Source organism: Stomoxys calcitrans, chromosome 3, assembly GCF_963082655.1.
Source record: "Stomoxys calcitrans chromosome 3, idStoCalc2.1, whole genome shotgun sequence".
NCBI lineage: Eukaryota > Metazoa > Arthropoda > Insecta > Diptera > Muscidae > Stomoxys > Stomoxys calcitrans.
The window spans coordinates 148,921,681-148,946,287 of record NC_081554.1 but is presented as its reverse complement, the minus strand read 5'-3'; the positions used below and the strand labels follow the sequence as shown (position 1 = coordinate 148,946,287).

Genomic DNA, 24,607 nt, shown 5'->3' with positions numbered 1-24,607 from the left:
CGGTTTTGTTAGAAAAACAAAAGAAAAAAGAAAAACAAAATTGGTAATCGATAATAATTTAAAATTGGTTTAAACTTAGAACTAATAAATCATAAACGTTTTTGTATGATAATAATAATAATAATAATATGTAATAAAAATAGCAATTATAGAATATTGACTTAATTTCAATATAGAGGAAGGACTGGCTTACATAATTTTACTTTTCAATTTTAGTAATCCTAAGCAGAAAACTATAAATAAACAGGAATTAACTACAAGAATTAAATTGTTGTGTTTAATGTAAGATTTACCTAAAATGTATTATGTGTTTTAAACAAAAATTTAAACAATTTCAATTTAAAAATACAAATGATTTAAAAACATCCAGAGTACTGAACGGAAGTAAAAATTATACTAAATTCATAGAAAAATGGTTATATATGTCAAATAAAAAAAAAAAAAAAAACAAAACCCAGAAAGCAGAAAGTGCTTGTGTCACCTAGGTGGCACCAAATACACACACATTGAAAAGAAAAAACTAAAATATTTAACAATTCATGCAATTACAAAAAAAAAAAAAAAACCGTCTGTATATATAAATGAAAATAAATGTAGCTTTTTTAAATATTTTTTGAGCATATGTGTATGTATAATTACTTAACCATAATTAAAAAAAAAACACTTGAAATTATTGTTCATTTATATGTATTGATTTGTTTCGATAATAATAATTATGACTTTTGTTTAGACACTAATAAAAAACTAAAAATTTATTTAGTGATTTTGTTTAACTAAATGGTAACTACATGTATAACTTACTGATCTGATAATAAAAACATTGAAAAATGTCATTTCCTTCGATCTTTGCATTAAAAAAAAAAAAAAAAACAAATTGCTCAATTGCTCCTTTTTAAACTGCTTCGTTAATTTTGTGTACATAAGTGTGTGTATGTGTATGCATCGTATATGTACTCTTGTTTAGAAAATTATGTTAGTTTTTACATGCTAAATTTTTTGTTTTTTTTTTTTGTTTCTCTATAGATTATTTGTTACAAAAATTTACAATGGATTTTCTTTCATAGTGTTTAGTATTTATGTTTGCTTCTTCTTGTTCTTCTTATCCCTATATATCTACTCTCATCCGCATTCTGTATTAACAATAATGACTTAATTTCTGGATAAACGAAATAATAATAGTAGTAATAATAGTAAATTTATAATAGTATATATATATATATATATATATAATCGCAAATATTTAACAAAAAATGAAGTATAATTGTTTAGTATTGCTTAAAAGTATTAATTATTCTGCACTTTCGTTCAATAGGTTTCCTTCATTTCAATAAAAAATCATCATTACCTCTCGCTCCTGACTTACACTACTATATGTGTATATATAAATATATTTATATATATATATAAATTTGTTTAAATGTTACATAAAACAAAAATCATTGTTTTTGCTGTTCCTGCTCTCCCACTAAAAGAAGAAGAATTAGAAAATGGGTACCATTCCTTTAAACAAAAACTCTGATGCTGTTTGCCGACAAAAAGTGATGTATTCTATAATTTGTCCCATTTCTAGTTTAAAATTTTGGGAGGAATTTGGGGAGGGTTTCTTTTTTTAGTCTAGCATAAACAAAAAATAAGCATTGATGTTGTTCTTATAAAGTAAATTGTTGTTGGTTGTTGTTATTATTGTATAAGCATTTCATCTTTGAGTTTCTTCAAACCAGCTTGAACATAACGAAAAACTTCATAGACGTTGCTGTGCAATGTCAATGGACCATTTTCATGATCCAAAGCAATAAAGAAATCTGAAAAAAAAAAAATAAATTAGATAACTCAATAATGAATACAAAAAGCTTCGAAAGCACTCCTACATATATATAAACATAACTAGCATGTACCCGGTGCGATTCGCCACACCCATCAAAAAAGAGTCATGTATACAGCAAACTTAGGTTAGGTTTAAGTGGCAGTCTGCCATCAGACTCACTCAGACGTTTTCGTCCATTGTGATACCACAGTAACAGAAGAAGGAAGATGCCTTCTAGTTCCTACCGTTGAACCATCCAGATTGTTTTAAAAAGCCCAATAACTTGCGAATGGTCACGGGCGCTAAGTAATACAGGTTCTCAAAGAAATGAGAACCTAAAGTGGAACACCTTTTAACTCCTAGTGCGGGACACACACACAGAAAATGTTCTATAGTCTCTTCTTCTTCGATGCCTCACGGTTTTTGCAAGAGTGGTTGCTGGCAACCTTAAGTCTGTAAGCATGTTTTTCGATTAAGCAGTGACCTGACATGACGTACACAATGACTGAGACATCTGTTCTAGCCAATGACAGCAAAGCGGTAGACCTCTTCAAGTCTAGATTAGGCCACATAGTTTTGGAATGCTCACAGCCCCCTCTTTGTGACCATCTATCATTCGTTGTCCTTCATTCACTGACATACCCACCGATTCCTGTATCCCTGGTATGTGTAGAGTAGTTCCTAGGCTCGCAAGCTCATCCACTTTACAATACCCTGGGATATCTCTGCGGCCCGGCACCCAGAACAGGTGAATTTTTAACCGTTTAGCCATCTCGTTGAGAGATCTGCGACAGTCGAGGGCGATTTTTGGGTTCAGAAATACGTTCTCTAGGGATTTGATGGCTGCCTGGCTGTCTGCGAAGATATTTATGCCAATCGTTGTAATGACATTATATCTGACCCATTCCACAACTTACTTAATTGCACGGATCTCTGCTTAAAACACACTGCAGTGGTCGGGTAACCCCTTTTCGATATGACAAGTTCTAGATTTTTAGAGTACACCCCAAAGCCCACCTAGTCGTTTAGTTTGGAACCATCCGTATAGAAGTCTATGTAACCTCTGTTAACAGGGACATCGTTGTTCCAATCGGTTCTATCAAGAATAGTAGTACAGTAATTTTTATCAAAAAGCGGCTCAGGAAAGGTATAATCCACACTGCCTGGAACATCGGATATTGCATCAAGAATAACACAGTGTCCATAGTCGCCACATGTCCAATGAGAAAGCTCCCTTAACCTCACGGCAGTGGTCGCTGCAATTTGGGTAGCCACAATGTCCAGAGGCAAAAGATGTAGCATTAAATTCAGGGCATCAGATGGTGTCGTCCTCACTGCGGCTGTGATGCACAACGAAGCCATCCTTTGGATCCAGTAAAGTATTGAGCAGTAGGTGGACTTTTGAAGCGCCGACCACAACACTATATAGCATTATAGGTCTGACAACTACAGTATATACCCAATGCATTACACGCGGTCTAAACCACCAACTTTTGCCAATGGCTCTCTTGCAGGTGTATAGGGCAAGAGTGGCCTTTCCTGTCCAGCAAAACACCCAGGTATTTTGCGCTTTCTGTAAATGGAACATTCTCTCCTCCCAAGGAGACAGGTTCCACTGTAGGCAACTTGTATCTCCTGCTGAAAAGACCACTGTTGGTAGCCCACTTTGCTGTTGCACGTAGAGCTTCCTGAAGTATATCTCTAAGAGTGCTGGGAAACTTTCCCCTAACCGCAATTGCCACGTCATCAGCAATTTGGACCACAGCAAACTTAATAGTCAACCAATTTAAGTTAATTGGTACTCATTTTTTTTTAAGATTCTGATCATTTTCACCAATGCATAAATGTGGCTTTTTTTGTTGTTGTTGTAGCCACATATTCATGTGGAGGTGGCGATCCTCGTCAAGCTCCTGTAGGTGAGCGAGCAAAGGACCCATCGCTTCGTGAACAGGGTGACCAATGATTATTTAAAGGCGCCAATGACTCGCCTTGTCATATCAAGTATCATAGGCACTCAGTATGTGTGCAAGAGCCGGAGCCGCCCGCCCTCTCACTGAGATTCTCCGCTCGATACTGCTGATTGTTCGCGACTGCCATTGCAGCTACTCAGTATAGAGAATTCCACTATCCACAACCTGTGGACGTGCCCAGTAGCTCGCAGCTAAGCTTCTCACGATAGCAATGAACACCACACAGATCGGACCTCAATGATCCGGCCTGTGTGGTGTTGACAGCTATCCCCTGACGGATCTGTTGTTGTTGTAGCAGTATGTTGTGTTCTATCTTTCATCCGCTTGGTTCTGTTCAATATCCAGATCCAGGAACTCTGCGACTAAGGTGGGGTACGTCCAGAATAGGGTGTACTTTATTTCCATTTTTCGATGATTCGATTAATCGTTTATATGAAAATTCATGTCCAACGGTTTGTCGAACAAGACGGAAAGAGGTTACCGATTAATGGATTAACCAATTAATCGTTTAATTTGTCTAATGGTTCTAATAAAACAGTATGGTATTATTATATTATAAAATCTCTCATTCCAATCGAATGAAATTTTGCCCAAGTAGGGTCCAAATGAACGAAAAATGCAGACTAATGACACAATTCACATTTTTTAGGCTTTTTTAACATCCAAACGATTAATCAATTTCGATCCGGTTGCATCTGCCGGATCGTAATAGGGCCAGAACTAATCTGGTTCGCCGGGGAAGGTCAATATCTTCGGGTGCAATGTGAGACAGTCGTTGTCCAAGGACCACATTCAGCCGGTAGCTATTCACCGCATCTACTACCGTGTCTGTTGTCTAAACCCGCTTGATATAGAGGTTCTCTCTTGTAGCGCTGAACTTCTCACTCTTACGTAGATCTAGCTTAAGGCGTCTGGGCAGTTACTCCATCGACTTTCACATTCAACTAATTATTCGCCGCACGTGTGGCCCAGTGTTCCAGGCCTGGAGGGATGTGTTGGCGATGTCGTCAAATAGTTCGGCAAGGCTGACCGTGTCGCCAACCGACATATTGGCGATGTCTTAAAATAGTTTGGCATGGCTGACCATGTCAAATGTCTCCGATAGGTCCAGTGCCACGAGGACCGTCCCATCACATGGCCTGGGCAGATTGAAGCCTTGGCAAATATGTGCGGCATCCTAAGCATTTCTTGTAATAGGCAGTCTTCAAAAAACATGTTGATGCTGGGCGAATGAAAATTTTCCAACGAGGCTCGGGAGGAGTAGTCCTCAAGCGTGTTGGCTTATGGTGAGAGGAGGAAGATCGGTCTGCACGACTCCCCTTGCTCGGGTCCTTTCCTGGCTTCAGAAGAACGATCAGTCTACTTATCTTTCAGACATTGGGTACTATAAGAGTGTTCAAAGATAGGTTGATATCGTAAGGTACTCAACTATTGGTAAATCCAGATGCTTCAGCATCGTTGTAGAGATTTTATTGGGTCAAACACATTGGATGTCTTGGCGCCACGAATGACATTCGTAACAAAGGCCTGCATAAAACCATTCATTGGTGACTGTCTGCTGAACTCGTGAACGATGAACCCACATGATGTACTGAAGAGCGAGACACTGAAGAGTAAAACGAACAAGTTGCTGTTGAGTAGATAATTTTGAACAACAACTAGCATTCAGCGCTTGGGAGTAGTTATCTTTCGTTCTTACGAATTTCGTACTACAAAAGCAAACGGCAAGAACTTTACTTTATCTGAAGCAAAATGTACCCGAATACATGCATTGTGCAACGTGCACTCACTGAAATCTGAATCAATCTTCCTTTTTGCTGAAGGGCTCATTTTTTGCATTCACTCATCTCGATGGCTTGGTGCCCTTGTTATCTGTTTGACTCAGTTCTCAATTGCTCATAGAATGTTGTATTTTGTATTTGTAAGTAATTGTACTCCGACACTACTTCAATTTGTTCATTATTCAGTGTCCATGTTTCTTGTACAGATAATCTACCACCGTTTCTAAAGACCATTATTTTCGATTTGGCCAAGTTTACTAAAAGGTTCCTCTTAGCACAGTAACCTTCTAGATTGTAAGACTTTCCTTGAAGAACGTCCTTGTCTTCTGCCAAAATGACTATTTCGTCAGCATAAAGAAGTACTCGTATATTCAATCATTATACCTCCTCCCAGAGAATCATCATTGGCATATAAGGCAAAAAGTAAAGGTGACAACAGGCAGCCTTGTTTTACTCCAGAATTCGTATTAAAATATTCGGACAATTCATCCCCAGTACACACTGCTGTTTCTGTCCTCTGATAGGCACTTTCAATTAATTTAACTATTTTGAATGATAAACACATTTCGTTTCATTTGCGCTTTCAGTAAATGGAACATTCTATTCTGTTTTGCAAGCATTTACGCCTAGGCCACTTTCGGTAGCCCATTTCGCTGACAGAGTGCTGGGAGACTTTCCCTAACCACAATAGCCACAACATCAATAATATATTGTTAATGGAGACAGCTAAAGTAGAAGAGACAGAACACTTTCATGAGGTGTTCCTCTGCTCACCCATCTTTTTAGTTCCACAGATCTCAAGACTACCTTAATGCATCTCTTAGTAGGTAAGATCTTTATGATCTTTCTTACGGCAGTCTTAATGCCTAGAAAGTCTAGCATCTCCATGATAGACGTAGGTTTTACGTTATTAAAAGTACCTCCAATGTCAAGAAATTCTACCATTGTGTATTCCTTGACAGCGAGAGAAAACTTTATGTAGGCAACGAAGGACTGTTTCAGTGAACTTGCCCTTACTATATGCATGCTGTTGCCGAGACAGGTGACTAAGATATGTTTCTATCTACCTCTCTAGAGTCTTGATTAAAAAAGATGACAGACCAATAAGACGAAAATCTTTCGCCTACGTGTGGAAGGGTTTTGCTGCTTTTGCCCTTCCATTCCTTTGTGTCCCTCCATTCCATAGGTAAATACGAAATGCTAATACAAGCAGAGTGTATCTCCCTAAGCCAAGAAGCCAGTCTGTCGTAGCATTGTGTTGTATTCTATCTTTCGTCTGCTTGATTCTGTTGAGTATCCAGATCCGGGAACTTTGCGACTAAGATGGGGTGCGTCCACAGGGATCTAGATCTAAGAAGAGTGGGTTGTTGTTGTAACCAAATTTTTATGTGGAGTTGCCGACCCTCGTCAAGCTCCTGTAGGTGAGCAAGCTCGTTCCGGTCTAAAGGACCCTTTGCCGCGGAAACAGGGTGGATATTGATTACTTAAAGGCCCCAATAACCCGCCTTGTCATATCGAGCATCATAGGCACTCAGTATTTGTGCAAGAGCCGGTGCCGCCCGGCTTCTCACGGAGACTCTCCGCTCGATACCGCTGAGTAAGTGTCCGCGACCGCCGTTGCAGCTACACCGTATGGAGCATTCCACTATCCGCAACCTATGGACGTGCCCGGTAGTTCGCAACTAAGCTCTCATGACAGCAATGAACACCACACAGATCGGACCTCAATGTTCCAGACTGTTTAGCTTACAGCTAGCCCGTGCCGGGCCTCCATATTTGGTGATGTACATTAGCATCACTTCCTACAATGAGCCTTGAAATTAATAGCTCCTATTACTGGCTGGCTTCCCTATATATGGCATACAATACGGAGATGCCGCCTTCAAGCCTTAAGTTGTTGGTTGAATCCGCTTTTGCAGGAAAAAGGGGCTTCATTAGCATCACTTCCTACAATGAGACTCTTTTTCCCTGCACCAGTTGAGGTTTCAGTAGCTGAAAACATGCTACGGCATGTTAATATTGGATTGCCCAAAAAGTAATTGCGGATTTTTCATATAGTTTTTCATAAATTTTTTCACAGCTGGTGACTGCAATTGCATTCTTTCTTCTGTCAGTTATCAGCTGTGACTTTTAGCTTGCTTTAGAAAAAAGTGTAAAAAAAGAATATTTGATTAAAGTTCATTCTAAGTTTTATTAAAAATGCATTTACTTTCTTTTAAAAAATCCGCAATTACTTTTTGGGCAACCCAAAATTATTTCCCTCTTTTTGAAGCTACACTGTAAAGCCAGTTATGCTTGTACGTTTTATTTCCTATGTACTCTGTGTTATAAACATTGTATCATCTGTAAATTCTGTATATTAAGCTAGGCTATTGCAATATGATCAGTGCCCTTGAAGAATTCAGAACATTGATTAAATTTTAAAACCTGGATTAAGACAGGGACTAGCAAATAGCATTTAAATATTTAATGTTTGCTTACCTGTATGATTGCCTTGTCTCACTAAACGATCGGCTTGATCCCATAATTCATGACTACTGGCTAAATAATTGAAAAACTGATTTTGCTGATGTAAAGCTGAGTGTATATCTTGAGGCACTATTTTACCGGGTGGTGTATTCGAACCAGAACCCTAATTTATGATAATAAGCAAAAAACATGAATATCAGTCAATGAATGTTCTGCGCACATATATTGAACTCACCTGTGAACCTACCGAGTTAGATGGAGATATTGATGATGGTGTGTTGCCATTAATTATATCACCTTTACCGGATTTGAAGAATTCCGTACAAACATTATTGACTTGGCGGCAGAACCCTCTTTTGAGTTTATACAACTTTAGAGAGATCAAAGACTGGCAGCGGAGACTACAAAAAAGATGTAATAGTTTAAGGTTAATGGTTCTTAGTTTTCATGTAAAGACAAACAAGGAGTTCTACAAAATTGATTAAAAATGTTAAAATAAAAAAAAATTATTACTGTACTGATTTTTTTTTTATAAAAATTACCTTAATATAGCAACTTTGTTATGGGTTTCATGTTGACTTGCTGACGACATTTGCAAATGTCGAAATTTCGAGGAAATGAATCTAAAAATAAAGTGAAAATTTAGGTTATATATCGTAATTACCGAAAGTTTTAACCTATATAACCTATATCTTAGAAAATAATTTACTAACAATTTTTATCTGTTAAGTGTTTTGCTTAGAAAAAAAAACCTCATGGCTGTTAGAAGCATAGCATAGCAAAATACCACATGGAAAATTTGAGCCAAATCGGATATTTAATTGCACTCTCTAGTGTCTCAAGAAGGTTACATTTCCAACATCGCCATCGATGCTGGATTTTACCAGGGTTGTTGTTGTAGCCACATTTACTTGTGGAGGTAACGATCCTCATCAAGTTCTCATAGGCGAGCAAGCTCGTTTCGGTCTATACGACCGAGGTGCTAATATTTCGCCTTGTCGTATCGAGCATCATAAGCACACAATATTTAAGAGCTGGTGCCGCCCGGCCTTTCATTGAGACTCTCCACTCTCTACTTTGTGGGCACGCCCGGTAGCTCCTAGCTAAGCTTCTCGTGATAACGAAGAACACCACACAGATTGGAGGTCAAGGTTCCAACCTGTGTAATGCACACAGTTCTACCGTGCCGGGCAGGGCAGTTTTGTTGTTGTTGTTGTTGTTGTAGCAGTTTATTGTGTACTATCTTTCGTCTGCTTGATTCTGTTGAGTGTCAAGACCCAGGAACTCCGCGACTAAGATGGGGTGCGTCCACAGGGATCTGGGTCTGAGTCGAGTGGGTCTGGCCGGGCAGTTAAACAGGTGACGTGTATCGTGCGGTCCCTGGTTACAGTCGGGACATACATCTTGCACGTCGGCATCAATCCTAGCTCTGTGGGAATTGAGGCGGCTGCATCTGCCGGAACGTAATTGAGCCAGAATCACTCTGGTTTGCCGGGGGAGGTCGATTTCTTCGGGTGCAATGGGTGGCGGTCGTACTCCAAGGACTACATTCACCCGGTAGCCAGTTAACGCGTCTGCTACCGTGTCTGCATGAATGTTGTTCAGACCCGCTTGATATGCCGCTTGATCTAGAGGTTCTCTCTTGTAGCGCTGGACCTCACGCTCTAGATCATGTAGATCTACCTTAAGGCTTCTGGGCGGTGGGTATCTATCCACAAGATGATGATTTGGATGATTTCTGCGATAACAGCCCAAAAGGTATTGCTTAGACAGCATGTAGTTATGTCTTCGCACTGGTAGGATCTTTGTCTCCTGGTGGAGGTGGTCCACATGAGAACTAAGGAGGCAGCCCGTCGCAGTTCGGAGGGCGGCATTCTGACAGATCTGAATATTATTCCACTGCGTGTCACAAAGCTGACGTGACCACACTGGCGCTGCATAACTTACCACAGACCGGCCAATTGCTTTGTACGTGGTCAACAAGGTTTCTTTGTCTGCACCCCAAGTGCTGCCAGCGAGTGACTTGAGGACCTTGTTTCTACTTTTGACTTTATTGCAGATTGCTGTGGCATGTGGGGAGAAAGTGTAGGAGCTGTCAAATGTGACGCCAAGTATTTTGGGACACTTGATGGTCGGAATCAATTCTCCATCGACCATCACAGTCAGCTCAGAATTCACCTCACGCGTATTTGTAGTGAACAGTGTGGCTGAAGATTTGGTGGCGGATATCTTCAGATTTCTTGCAGCGAAATATGAGGCAAGCTCGTTGAGGTAGACGTTCAACCTATCGCAGATGTCATCAATGGGTGGGGGGCCTGATGCCAAGATCGTACAGTCGTCCGCATATGATACGATCTCTATGCCGTCTGGAGGAGGTGGAATGGAGGAAAGGTAGAGGTTAAACAGAGCCGGAGATATCACCCCGCCTTGGGGAACTCCCTGTTTCACTCTACGGTGTTTTGACTTCTTATCCCTAAATTCCACAAATGACTGGCGACCACACAGATAATTCGCGACCCAACGTTTAAGGCCTGGCTGGAGGGACGTGTTGGCGATGTCCTCAAATAATTTGGCATGGCTGACCGTGTCGAATGCCTTCGATAGGTCCAATGCCACGAGGACCGTCCTATCACATGGCCTGGGTTGATTGAAGCCACGGCAAATGTGTGTGGTGATGGCATGCAAAGCTGTTGTTGTGCTGTGCAGTCTCCGAAATCCGTGTTGATGCTCGGCGAATGGAAATTCTCCTACGAGGCTCGGGAGGAGTAATGCCTCAAGCGTCTTAGCCACTGGTGAGAGAAGGGAGATCGGTCTGTACGACTCCCCCAAACTCGGGTCTTTACCAGGCTTCAGTAGCGGGATCACTCTGCCCATTTTCCAGACATCGGGAACTATAAGAGTGTTCAATGACAGGTTAAGGACAGTGGTAAGGTACTCAACTCCAGGTAAATCCAGATTCTTCAGCATCAATGTAGAGATTCCGTCGGGGCCCAACGCCTTGGAAGATTTGGCGCCACGGATGACATTCGTAACTTCGCCCACGGTAAATTGTGATGGCTGTTCATCGGCTCGGAGACCACGAATACGGCGAATGGCTCTCCTCCTTGCCCTGTCTCTCTCGGGATGCACGATAAATTGACGGTTGAACAACCTGGCGCATCTCTTCGGATCAGTCACGGTTAACTCGCCAAAAGTGACTGAGGTCTATGCATGAGACTATTAAAAGGGACAAGAATGTTCTTTGCATCTAGAGAACGCTGGGACCTGGCCATCAAGGCGTGGCGGAGAACGATGCGACCGAAGAGCTGGGTAGGATGGATCACTGTAAATAGCAGATCTTGCCTGGAAATCAGTGAATCCTTCGCTGTACGAACTTCTTGGTTGCAAGGGTGTTATATACTATGACCGTGAATCCACTGCACTGCGGCTTGCTGGGTGGGAAAGGCCCTGTTGCAGAGTATTTTGTGAACATCGCTATCGTAAGGCTGAGAAGGCTTGACTAGAAGTCCCGACTGGTCATTGCAACGTCAGGATTTTCACGTCTCCATGGGCACAGGTAGAGGAAAACTTCTGTAGGTTGTGCAATGACCCATTAAATACGGGACGAAATTTCATTCAATACGAAAATAAACTCGATCACCTATGCAATAATTCGGCGCCTAGTTTGGCTGGCTGAACCATACCCTCATCGGTAATAGTTTCTCCACAGTCTGTCCAGTTACCATCTTTTATACCTTGTGGGTTTCCTTTTTTGATCCCTTGCACCATACGGGTGTGTTTATATATCTTCGTTTCTCCAGAAGAGGAAAAGATCATCTTCTACATCCTTTGTTCTTTCACTTACTTCGGTATATACTATGGCCTAAGCAAACATGTTAGGGTGAAAACAGGGTGCAGATATTTATCCGGCTCATATCGCTATGAACATACACCTAAGCCAGTGATCGGCTTGTTGTGCGCACAAAATACTAAAAAAGAAATTTAAAAAAAAAATCTAAGTCTGGAATTCCGTGCTACTCACAAAATCCCATATTGTTTTCTATTCCAAGCACCTAAGTTGATTTATGTCTCCTATTATGTCCTACCTAAGTGTCAGAGTCTGGTAGCCGCGAAAACCGGACAAAGGTATAGGAAATGCTGCAACGTCTCATCTCCCCACAAACCCTACACAAGCGCTATCATTTATCGCACGCATTCTGTATAAGTGCGTCCGTAGTTCTATATTCCCCACAATGATACCATCAGCCATACTGACCTCCTTCTTATTGCCTTTCAGTATTCGCCTCATCTTCTCACGATTCGAATCTCCCTATTAGTTTCGTCGTCCTAACAACCGTTTCACTTTTCCACTGTGGTACATTGTAGCCCACGTTCTTAACTCGGACTGCGTCGCACCGAAAGCCTTCAGATTCACCAAGTTTACTGAAGGCATTTCTCTAGTATTCACGGCCCATTCATTCCCTTGCTCCGCTTTGGACGCTATGACCCACCAAACGATGGCAGAGAAGTCGCTGTGGTTGTTGTACACTGAAGCGACTCCATCTGGCCAATCCGGTACGTACAACCGGCTGCCATGGCGTTAATTTCTGTCCGTGACATCACCGTCCTGGCTGTTATAGACCTGATGGTCATATTACTGTGCGACGTCCTCGTGCTGTCTGTGATCGGCAGAATTTGCGACTGCAGGAAGGTGTTATGATCGGTCAGTCGGAAACAGATCTGAGCCCCCGGGTCCTCAAAGGAAACTCCCAGACCCATGTTTTTCTCTAGCTTTTATCAATCCATGTAGCATGAACTGCCAGATGGCAATAGCAGAATTCCGTCTATCCAAGACCGTGCGGCTTGAAGCAGTGTCTCGACTTCTGATAACGTAGTCAAATTTCTGTCATCGCCAACAATATCCAGCCTTGTGCGACCTCCTATATTCGCAGTTTGTATGTCTATTAATTTGACAACCAGAATTGTCTTTTGTTGCCTTGTAGGCATGGTTCACATTACGACACCTATGCTACCACTTCCTTTTCATTGCTCCTGTAGAACCAATGAATTGTATTTAGATTAAGACTCCATATCGAGCTTCTAAAAGGTTATTGTTGTTACTGTAGCAGTGTGTTGTACACTGAGGCGGCAGCGCTTGCCGATGACAGGAATCCATCGAGTTAAAATATATCTACTATGACCGTGTGGTTACTTTAAAACTTAACATGACTCATCAGTGACAGTTCTAAATTGCCATCTTTGCATGTGGAGTTGGCCATCCTAGTCTATGCCATATAGGTGAGCAAGGTCGTTCCAGTCTATTGAAGCGATCTCCTCGGGAACATGATGGCCTTCGGTAAAGGCGTCAATTACTCGCCCTTATCAAGAAAAAGGCGGTACCATCGAGCCTCTCACTACTAGATACAGCGATTGCAATCGCAGTTACTCCGCATGGAGCATACCACTATTCGCAGCCGGTGGGCGCGTGACAGCGATAGTTCCAATGGGGTATTATTAATAAACTCATCATTTTAAATATAAGCGAGAAGTTATAAGCTTTAAAACAACTTCCAGTCTATGATCGAAAATATGATTTGTATCAGAATTTAACTTAATTTTAAAGACTGTCAGACTGCTAATGGCATAAATAAATGAATGACAAAATAAATATGATTCCATCCCTCCGGAGCGGTTTTAAGAAAAACCAAACTATGTATAGTTTTTCCTATAACCATATTCTACATATATGCATACGACATATAGACAATAATAGAAATGTTTGCACTTTACTCACTTAATCAATGACAATGTGTCCTTGTATATAGTCCAGGCTGGATCTTCAAAGCGGCCGTGTTGTTCCATGGCTGCCCCTGTTAACAGAAAATAGACTACCGCTTCCAGATACAAAGCTACTTGATTAAATGTATTCTGCTCCCGATCTGCTGCATGTTTTCTTTGTATGGCCTCTTGCAGAAATTTGTTATTATCCTTGTCTTTGCTAAATTTAATAAATTAAAATAGAAGAAAATATTCTTTAAAATAGAGTATCATAAAAATTCAATGTGAGCGGAAGAAAACCGAAGTTCTTATAAAAAAAAAAGACAAATAGTGACATGTTAAAGACTTACACCGGTATTCACAAAACTTCATGTAGATTTGAAATAGGTTTATTTGAAAAATAACCCGATTTTAAGGCTTTGTAAAGTTTTGCGAATACGGCCATTATTTTGAAATTGTAAAGGAAACGAAAAAACGAAACGTTTAGTTTACTTTTGGAATAAATTTTGAAACTTGACCGTTACGGAGGATTTGGTAGTGTTGTTGGTGGTGGAGTAGGTAGAGGAATTCGAATATTCAATAAGTGATTCCGCAACAAACCTGAATTCATCGCTTATAGCATCATCATCTCGTTCGAAATAGGAACGGTAACGGTACACAACTTGAGGTGTTGGTGGCACTGCAACATTACAGGTTCCCGCCGTGGCTCCTCCCGACGTAATAGCGGCAGGAGCAAACGAAGTTGGCGGATAAATGGAACTACTTGCGTTAGAGGTGGTGTTAATTGGTGGTGCCAATGGCATTGCTGCTGCCTGTGGTGCTACCGAAGCTGCAGTTATTAATGTTGGTGGTGCTGGTGTTGTGATGGCTGAGATTAGTCCCACATTTGATGGAGGAGGCATGATTGTGGTAGGTTGTGATGATGGCGATGGTAGTACTGCCGTTGTGGTTGTTGTGGTCGTCGTTAATGTGTTACTACTTTGTAAATGCGCAGGACTGGCAGTGTTGGAAACATTACATGTTGAGTTGGTGCTGTTGTTGTTATTATTACTGCATATATTGTTATTATTGTTGCTATTTGATTTTTCGTGTTGTTCCTGCGGCTGCAGCATTGGCTTCTCCGGTAGTAACCGCTCATGATTAGTGGGAGGAAATTGTTGATTCATCATATGAATATCCTCTTTCTATAAATTAAGACAAAATAACAGATTTAAAATTTGTTAAGTATGCATTCTGTTTAAAATAAAGAATCAAACATTCTTACCTGTGTTTGTCCGTTTGCATTTATCATTTCAGTATCTAGAGAATCCTTTGCGGGTTTAAAGGAATCGGTAACCATAGCCTTATCTTTGTCCAACACAAGCATTTCCTTGTCCTTTTCTCGCTCCTTCTCCTTTTCCCTTTCTTTGTCCTTCTCTCTGTCTCTGTCTTTATCTTTATCTCTATCCTTATCTTTATCTCTCTCCTTTTCCCTTTTCCGTTTCTTTTCTTTGTAAGGACTTGAACTAGAACTGGAACTACGTTTACGCCGCGGTTTAGCATCTACCAACTGCATTTGGTCCTTTGGTGAACACAACGCAGTGGCCTTATCAGTTATATTCATCAGATCACTGGGTTTGAAGTCCTGTTTGAGTATTAGCAGTTCTTGTTTGATAAGTGATGGGTCTGTGGAAGTGGCATCGGTTTTGAATTTTGTCTCATTACAATTAGCGGTGTTGTATTCGGGTGCGTCTGGTTCGTGTTTGATTATTTGTTCGTGTTTCACTCCGGATAAACCCAATTTTCCGCTCATGAGTGCACTGGGAGAGGCATAACCCCTCGCCATAGCTGCTGCCGAGCTGTAACCATTTGGTGGACCAGGAGGTGGTAAATGTGCGCTTAGATCTTTTGGGGTGGAACCACCTCCACCAATGCTGCCATCTGTAGATCGACTACTCAAACGTCCTGGGTTAACGATGTCTTTGGATATTTCATGCAAACTCTCTCGCGAGTGTGAAAGTTCTCTTTCCGATGCGTTAGAAATTGTTTGCAGTGGAGTACGATTCCCAGTACTTTTGGGTGTGGCATTACCACTGCCACCGCTTCCAGTGCAGCCACCACCGGCTGAGGATTTTAAACGCATCTGTGAATTACATGATTGCAGATCAGCATTGAGTATTGTCTCATGATCGTATATTGGTGTGCGTCCAGCGCTGGCAGGTGTCAATTGTTGGCCACATTGGCCCTGACCGCCATATAAACGATAAGTATTCGCATGCCATTCTACTGGTATGGGTAACAAACGGGAGAGATCAATTTTACATATCAACGACGAGGGCAAACGTGCTGGCAATGCGGTAGCTGCCGCCGTAGCTGCAACTGGAGAAACGGATGGAGGATTCGCCACTGAACTGGCTGTTGAGTTGGCAGCTGCAGCAGCAACCGCTGCCGAGGGAGTGGGTGTTGGTGTCCTTGTAGTTGGAGGTGTTCGTGTCGGCGTTCTCGTTGGGGTTTTTATACGTTGTTGTAATTTCCTTTCCGCACTTGTGGTAACACGATCAAACGGCGCTCGGTCCGGGGTGCGATGTGACGCTGCGGCCATCATACAACCTGCGGTCAAGACCTGATTAGCCAAAGGCTGCATTGGTAAAGATCTGGGTGATCTCAAATGGCCACCAGGCGTCAAACGTGGCGAGTGAGAAGTAGAAGTGCTCTGCAAGGGTGTGTGTGCTGATGCCAAATTTTCTTGTGAACTTCTTAGGGCTGGCGAAATATGCTTCTGTTGTTGCTGCTGTTGTTGTTCCTCAGATTGATCCACAATAACGACTTGACCCTGTTTCTTGGCTCCACCTTCATTGGAAGTTTTGAAGATACGGGTCAGTGTACTAATTTTGTTTTTATCACTTTTGGGCTTATCACGTTTAAGATTCTGCAAATGAAAATGTCTATAAATGATTGACAAATTCTTAAAAAAGTGAGAAGCTAACTTACCGTTTCTTTATTGGCCTCTCCCAAATCTGAATCGGAATTATCCTCTCCACTCGACTCAGAAGAAAAGGCACTCGAACATGGAGTGTGTTTGCGACTTCGACTTGACAAAGTACTGGAAACTTTATAGGGTGACTGCTGATTCACCGATCGCTGTGAAGAACTTCCACCTCCACCAGTATTGCCAGCGGCGGCGACCGTAGACGTCACCGATACCACTTGCTGATTGTTGTTGTTGAAACTTGAAGTGGTACGAAAATCGTCAGCCGACGATTCAGAAGAAGACGATGAAGATAAACATATGTTGTTGGCTTTTGTCGATGACGCTGTGGACAGATCTTCAAGTGAAGACTTGAAGATCTTTACAATGCGTTTTGGGGCCACAATGGTTGTTTTAGGATCACTTTGTTTTTGGTTCTGTGCGGCGGCTGCTGACTTTGAACCTATCATCTCATCGTTATCATCAGATGATGAAGATGCTATAGGGCCAAGGGTGGCATTGTTTTTGGTGCCCTCCGCTTCTGAATCCGATGACGATGAGGATGACTTCGAATTAGAATATGATGAAGAATCCGATGATGAACTAGAATCGTCGCTTGTGTTCAACATCGTTTCATTAGACTGTGATGTTATGTGAGTCGGTGGCACAATTTTAGCTGCTGCTACAATAGGAATTGGCTTTACTGGTGTCGTAGTTATGGGTGTTGGCGTGTCTTGCACCGTAGAACTAAGTCTTGACATTCTTCTTCGGGCTGTGGCCGAAGTTTCTTTCGAAGGCGTTGTAGTTGAGGCAGGTGATGGTTTCTTGTTGATATCTTTTTTGGCGGTTAGTGTTGGTCCTTTGGCCGATGTGGAGGCGGATGAGGCTGAGCTCAAGTTTCCACTTTGATTCGGAGTCTTTCGCGGCCGCCCTCTTCCCTTCTTTGTACCACCAGGAGTAGTCATAGTTTTAGCCACTGTAGGAGAAGCAAGTCGTTGTTTTCCCATATCTTCCTGCTCTTCATCGCTAGTATCCGGTGCCATAATCGTCCTTTGTGTCTGTTTCGGTTTCTTGCGAGGTTTTTTGGCTCTTGTCGGTGTAGGTTGGGCAGAACCAAGGGACCTGCCGCCAACCACAGAGGGAGGCGAGGAAGGTAGTGGACCTATAGGTATCATTGTTACGGTATTTGGTATGGGAGCCTTCTGCACTATTGGCGGAGAACGCGGTAAAGCAGTGATAGTCGCAGGAACACCGGAAATCTGCAATGTACCTCCTGGGCCACGTACAGGCAAGCGTTCTCTCGTTCCTTCGTCACTAATATTGCTGTCGGATGAAAGGTTGCTAAACCTCTCAACGCCATAGGATGTAACTGTTGTATGACCTCCAGCTATAACCAAGGTTTCATGTTTAATTTGGTTCGAGGACATTGCCAAATAATCATTCATCTGTTGCTGGTTAGAACCCATCACCAAACTGGGATGGGGAGTGGAAGCTTCCTTCTTAATGTCAGTCAGCATAGGCGATAGGGGAGTAACCGACAGGCTTGCAGGAGTTTTTCGAGTTGGGAAAGCTGCCGTTGTTGCTGCCAGACCCGGATGAGGGAATGATTCATTTTTGCCAGCATCCTTTTTGGTTGACCTTGACCTTCTAAAAGAACGACTTTCGACATCGTCAACATCCTCCTCATTTTCGTCGAGCATAGATTCATTTTTTATATTTGTCAACTGCTGTGGTGGTTCGGGTATTATTTGAGCACCTCCACGCAATGTTATGGGCATATTAATATTGGCCACATTCATAGAGTTTACAGAATTTACCACCGAAGTCGTGGAGGGAGAAACAACATCTTGCGTTGGAGTTTGATGCAGGGGAGCCTTATTGAAATACGTACTCAGCTGCCACTTAGTTGTATTCGATGGCGAAGGAGTTTTGTTAGAGGACGATGATGATGAACCACCAGAGGGTGGTGCTGAAGAACCTAAACCTGATGAACTGCTACTGCCTGTCGCACTTCCTGGTCCACCAATTTTCTTTTTAGGTCCGAGTGCACTTGTCATTTGTTGTTGCTGTAGATGATGCTGTGCCGTTTGGGGAACCGGTTGATTGTTCTCACTTTTCGAAGATTCGCTACCCGATTCGCTCGAGTCGGAAGGAGAACTATCACTACTATTTACAGCCGAACGATTTTGTTTTACCCGATCATCATCGGACTCCGATAGTTCTAAATCATTCGCCACAGTATTATTTTGTCTTTCTAAAGGTGGGGGTGTTGGCTTTTCGGATTTGAATGGCTTAAGAAAACCGGTATCCTTAGGTCGGCCCAATAAAGGCGAAAGTGGCACTGTAGGTGATGATGTTATGGCAGAATTATTCATGGATGACAACAACATTGAAGACTGCCCAGAGGAAGAGGAGGTAGATATCGCATTACTATTGGTTGAGACTAATGCAGAGGCATTGGCAGGTGGAAGTGGAGCTATATAAGTGCTAGAGGACGTTGGCATCGACATCGATGAGCAGGAAGAGGCGGACGAGGAGGAGTTAGAATTACTAGAGGCAGATTGTGTAGAAGGCATCTGTGTTGCTGATGGCGCTGCTGACAATAAGGGAGGCACACGTCTTGGTGCTGGCATTTCGATGTGCGGCGGTGAATCCAATAATGGCTCAATCATATTTCCTTTGGCCGATATATCAAAGCTGTACTTGTGTTTATTCGGCTCATTGAGATTATAGTTTTCCATTAGAGTATTGTGCGGTGTGGCATCGATTCCAGTAAGCATAGTTGGAGGACGAAATTTATTCGTGACATGATTGATAATTTCTTTGATGTCATTCTCCTATGAAGTCAAAGGAAAAAAAAACAAGAAAACATAAATTTATTAATTTCAGATGACTTAAATATTCGAAACTTTTAAACTAAAGATATGTGGACCCTTCCCTTTACCCGAAAAACAACTTTAAAATAAATAGCGGTAGAATACGAAACATATATCAAAATATTTGAGTATAAAATACGATTACGACATCAACATTTGGGAGGATATAGGAAATTAAAGTCATTTGAGACTTAAATGCAAATATATGAAAATATGAGGCCAAGTATAAAGTTCCTGGCCTACCCAATCATCCATCCAAATGGACATATAGACCGATCGAGCTAATATATAACCCTATAGAAACGTCGACCGGAGCGAAGATTTTTGGTTTTGGTTTTGATAAAAATCTTAAGTAAAAAGTGTCTGGGTGCCCCAAAAGGTCGCAATTAGTCTAACCAGAACCATATGGGAATTAATGAAAAATAAACTATGTGAGTATGGCCACTTTGCAACATACAGTATTAGCAAATGCGCCTTTTGCTCGGTCCTCGTAGGAAGCGTCTATCCTGTAAAGGAGAAAGGGTTCACTGAAGCAGTAGCATGATCAGCACACATAGCTCGTCAGCCGCCTCATTCCCCGTAAGCAATGCCTTTCATCTCCTAACCTGTTGCGACCTCATATGGGCCGACTCCATAGCACGTATATCGTGATATTATCGATTAAGAAGTCGCTAATGTATCCAAATCGTGTCCTGGGCTATCAGAGCCTATGATACCGATATGAAAAGGCATGTTATTAGCACCCTAAACGAGCTTGCTCAACAATGGAGCTTGATGAATGTTGCCACCGACACATCCAAATGTGGCTACTACGACAACAACAACAGCACCGTTGCCCTTCTCCAATTTGGAACCATTCGTGTACTTAAAACGCACAGGAAAAGGCGAATAAGGTTAAACCATTTTTTTTTTGTAAAAATTAAATGTTTTGTGAAACTAGAGGGACCATAAATGGAAATGTACCCAAGAAAATTGCATTAAGGAAGAGCGGAGGTGTAACCGTGGCACAGAGATAAGCATGCTTTCATCCTGGATTGAGATAGCTATGGCCATGGTTGGAATTTTAAGCTTCGTTTTGTGAGGTGTTCTTCGATATTATGGGATGATCAGCTTAGAGCTACCGGGCGTTTCCGCAGGTGGTGGATAGTGGAATACTCCGTAGATATGTAAAGTAGCTGCATCTGCAGTTACGAACAATCAGCGGTATCGAATGGAGAATATCTTACCTAAATACTGAATGCCTTTTACTCGATATTACAAGGCGAGTTATTTGTGGTGACAAGAAACCAAAGTATCCAGGCGAACGAAGAAAAACCTTCATCGGCGAAAGTAGTAGAGAGTAATCCAATATAAAGAGAATGCTGCTTGGCAGGCACGAAAATAGGTGTTCACCCATAAGCCTGTGCATTCTCACCACAATCGCAGAGCAGTGAGTCAAAATGTATTCGACTGTCTCTAACTTCTCATCACCACATACGCTGAAGATCTTAAGTTGCAAATTTTTAATGACAAGACAGGTATTTTGACAAGATAAGTATCCAGATGTCGTGCTTCCCCAACCCCAGGATAAGCACCGTCCTGGTTCGTGAAAAAACTCGTGGCCATATTGCAACCTACAACATACACCCACGCCTCTTTTGGGCGGTCATTGTAGAAAGCGTGTATCCTGCAAAGAACCTCGCACAGGGGAGTATAGTAAGTTATTAACAAACTTTCTTACTAAAAGATGCATTACGGTAGGCTTGGGATTTGTAGATCTAAAAACATGGGTCGGCAGAGGAACCCCTCAAGGAGGTGTACTGTCTTCTCTGATTTGGAACATAGCCATAAACAATATTTTATTTGTGATGACGTGGCTATTGCGCTTAGGGGAAAGTTTCCCAGATCTGCAAAGTGGGCTACCGAAAGTGGTCTAGGCGTAAATCCGTACAAGAGCGAGATGGTTCTTTTCAGCAGGAGATACAAGATACAGTGGCACCTGTCTCCTTGCGAGGAGAGTATGTTCCATTCACTGAAAGCCCAAAATACGTGGGAGTTTTGCTGGACAGGAGATTCAATTTCAAATCCAACATTTCGGAGAGAACAAGAAAGGCAACTCTTGCCGTATACCCCTGAAAGAGGGCCATTGGCAAAAGTTGGGGGTTTAAACCAGTTGTAACACCTATAATGCTATATGATTGTTATTATTGTAACCACATTTTCATGTGGATGTGACGATCCTCGCCAGTCCAAACGACCGATCGCCGCGGTAACAGGTTGGCCATTGGTTATTTAGAGGCGCCAATAGCTCGCCTCTTCATATAGAGCATCATAAACTATCAGTATTTGTGTAAGAGCCGGTGACGCTCGGCCTCTTCGCTCGATACCGATAATTAAACGCGACTGCTACTGCAGCTACTCCGTATGGAGCATTCCACCATTCGCAACCTGTGGACCCGCCCGGTAGCTCACAGCTAAGCTTCTCGTGACAACAATGAACAACATACAAATTGCAGCTCAATGTTCCACCCTGCGTGGTGCTCACAGCTATCCCGTGCGGGGATATATGGTTGTTGTTGTTGTTGTAGCAGTGTGTTGTACACTGAGGCGGCAGCCCTTGCCGATGAAGGACTTCATCGGGTCAATCCGGTACGTACAACCAGCTGTCATGGGATTGTGGATATATGGTGTTATGGTCTGGTGGACGGTTCAAAAGTCCACCTACAGTTCAATACTCAAACAAAGGATGGCTTGTTTGTGCATCACAGCCGCACTGAGGACGACACCATCTGATGCACAGAATTTAATGCTATACCTAATGCCTCTGGCGAGGCAAATTGCTTCGACCACTGCTGGAGGCCACCGTAGCGCAGAGGTTACCATGTCCGCCTACGACGCGAACTTGCGAGATTTACACATTCTAGGTCAATCCCATGGCAACCGGTTGTACGTACCGGATTGACCCGATGGAATCCCTCATCGGCAAGGGCTGCCTCGGTGTACAACACACGAATGGCAACGAATGATAGATTGTCACAAAGGGGGGCCAGAGAGCATTCCAAAATTATGTGGCATAATCTAGACTAGAAGAGGCTAGAACAGACGTCTCACTCATTGTGTCCCTCATGACAGGGCATTGTCTGATCGGAAAACATGCTGGCAGACTGAAATTTGCCAGTAACTTTTTGCCAAAGCTGTAAGAACGTCGAGGAAGAAGAGACTATTTTTTTTTGCGGGAAAAAAAAATTGTGCAACTTAAGAGAAATTAATATGTAAAATGAGAAGAAAATTATTAATGGCATCTATATAGAAATATCCCCGACGTAGGTTGCACATGGACAGCAAAAATCAGTTCCCAAAACCTTCTATATGTTGGCTTCGAGAATAGAAAGGGGTTCTCTTAATACAAACTTGTGACCACAAAATATTAAATAATGCTGACAGCATTTCTTAAGTTTAAAAATTTAAAATTTTTTGGAAAAAAAAGTGAAGATATGTTTTTTGGACTAGTCCAATGTAAAAATTAACTCGAATCGTGTTAATATTTTGATAAATCACTGGCGGGAACCCTTTGATTTATACCTTATTTTGTCCAAATATGTATAGAGAAACTTTGCTTTGCATTTAACATACGGTTTTAAACCAATTTTAGAATTTGGAGTCAGTTATGTTTGGACAAAAGCTTATTAACTATTATTATTAGCTTAATACTTGGAATTGAGAATTTAGTCATGTACGTGCTCACAACTATTTGATTCAATATTCATTTAAATATGTAATGACTTTTTGTTCAGGATATCAATTAGACTTAGTTTTATAAATTATATTCTCACCTCATGTGGAAATGCAGGTTTTTGGCGTTGTTTTGGTACAGAAGGTTGTGAAAATCGACCATTGTGCGTCGTGGCCGCTGGCGGCCCTAGATATGATTTTTCATTCGCTGACGATGATGATGATGACGTTTGACGTCCATTTGGCATATGTGTTGTTGCTGGTGGCAATAGGGAACTTGAAGAACCCGGTGGTCCTTTGGGTGGTGCCATACCACTACTTGAGCGGTTTACGGGTTGTCCAGGATACCCACCACGTCCATTGTATGGAGGTTTGTTATCAGCCTGTTTAACATAAGGCGCTTGTCTTAATTGCTGTTGATGCTGTTGGTAGTGATGTGGGGGTTGTTGTGATTGCGACGAAAGTGGTGGCGGAAGCAGTCGTGATGACGAGGATGCTGTTATTGGTGCCATTGACGATGAAGTTGCACCAACTGCAGATGATGCCGGACTTGTTGGCACGATGCCCGGAAGCACCGCATTGGCGGGCATGTGCCGGTGAGCCGAATTGAAACCCACGGTATAAAGATTAATGTATTCCTTGACTTTGGAATAGTCACCCAATTTAGCGGCAATGTCGTCGTCATCTTCAGATGGATTTACGCGTCGGGGTTCAGGAAAAAGTGCTACCTCGCGATTGGATGATGATGATGTTTGCACCTGCTGCCTTTCCGATTTTTCACGTTCTCTTCGTTGTCTGCGCTCATATTCATAGTCATCCATTCTGGAAAAGAAGCAAATTAAAAAAGAGAAAGTTATAGCATATGAAACCTTTAAAAAAATTGCTTATTGTAAATAAAGAAGCAAAAAATCAGCCATAAATAATAAAACACATACATTAGAGGATGAAATAATCGAAGGATTTTCCCCGATCTTTCCAAGGACGTACTTAAGTATACATACATATGCACTTATTTACTCATCTTATAATTGCAAGAACAAAACAAGCTGAAAAGGAATTTAGCTAAAACAAAGAACGTTGAACCCTTAGGAATATTCTTCGTTCGCATTGATAGGGGTTGATTATCGGCGGCCTTATCACAATTTACCTGCATTACATATAGATGTGCGTTTTCTCATGTAGACCAAAAAATATTGGATATTATTTTTTTTATTGCGAAATATACAATTTAACTTTTTTGTGAAAAATTTAACTAACAATACGCATTTGATTGCTGCGAACACTATAAATTT

At 41.8% G+C, this 24,607-nt stretch overlaps 1 protein-coding gene across 2 annotated transcripts in view; it reads right to left on the bottom strand.

Annotated features, from left to right (window-relative positions):
* Positions 1-1,485: 1,485 nt before the first annotated feature.
* LOC106084721 (AF4/FMR2 family member lilli) overlaps positions 1,486-24,607 on the bottom strand; it is a 462,757-nt gene continuing 439,635 nt past the window's right edge. Inside the window, exons 3-11 of one of the 2 annotated variants that reach the window (XM_013248608.2) lie at positions 23,417-24,137; positions 16,752-19,565; positions 15,046-16,689; positions 14,382-14,965; positions 13,798-14,001; positions 8,567-8,647; positions 8,272-8,425; positions 8,037-8,187; positions 1,486-1,802 (exon numbers count right to left, since the gene is read on the bottom strand). In XM_013248608.2, coding sequence (XP_013104062.2) covers positions 1,681-1,802; positions 8,037-8,187; positions 8,272-8,425; positions 8,567-8,647; positions 13,798-14,001; positions 14,382-14,965; positions 15,046-16,689; positions 16,752-19,565; positions 23,417-24,137 — 6,475 coding nt within the window. In that variant the 3' untranslated portion in view covers positions 1,486-1,680. Of the gene's footprint in view, positions 1,803-8,036; positions 8,188-8,259; positions 8,426-8,566; positions 8,648-13,797; positions 14,002-14,381; positions 14,966-15,045; positions 16,690-16,751; positions 19,566-23,416; positions 24,138-24,607 lie in introns of both variants that reach the window. The other variant, XM_013248607.2, reaches the window with a different exon arrangement.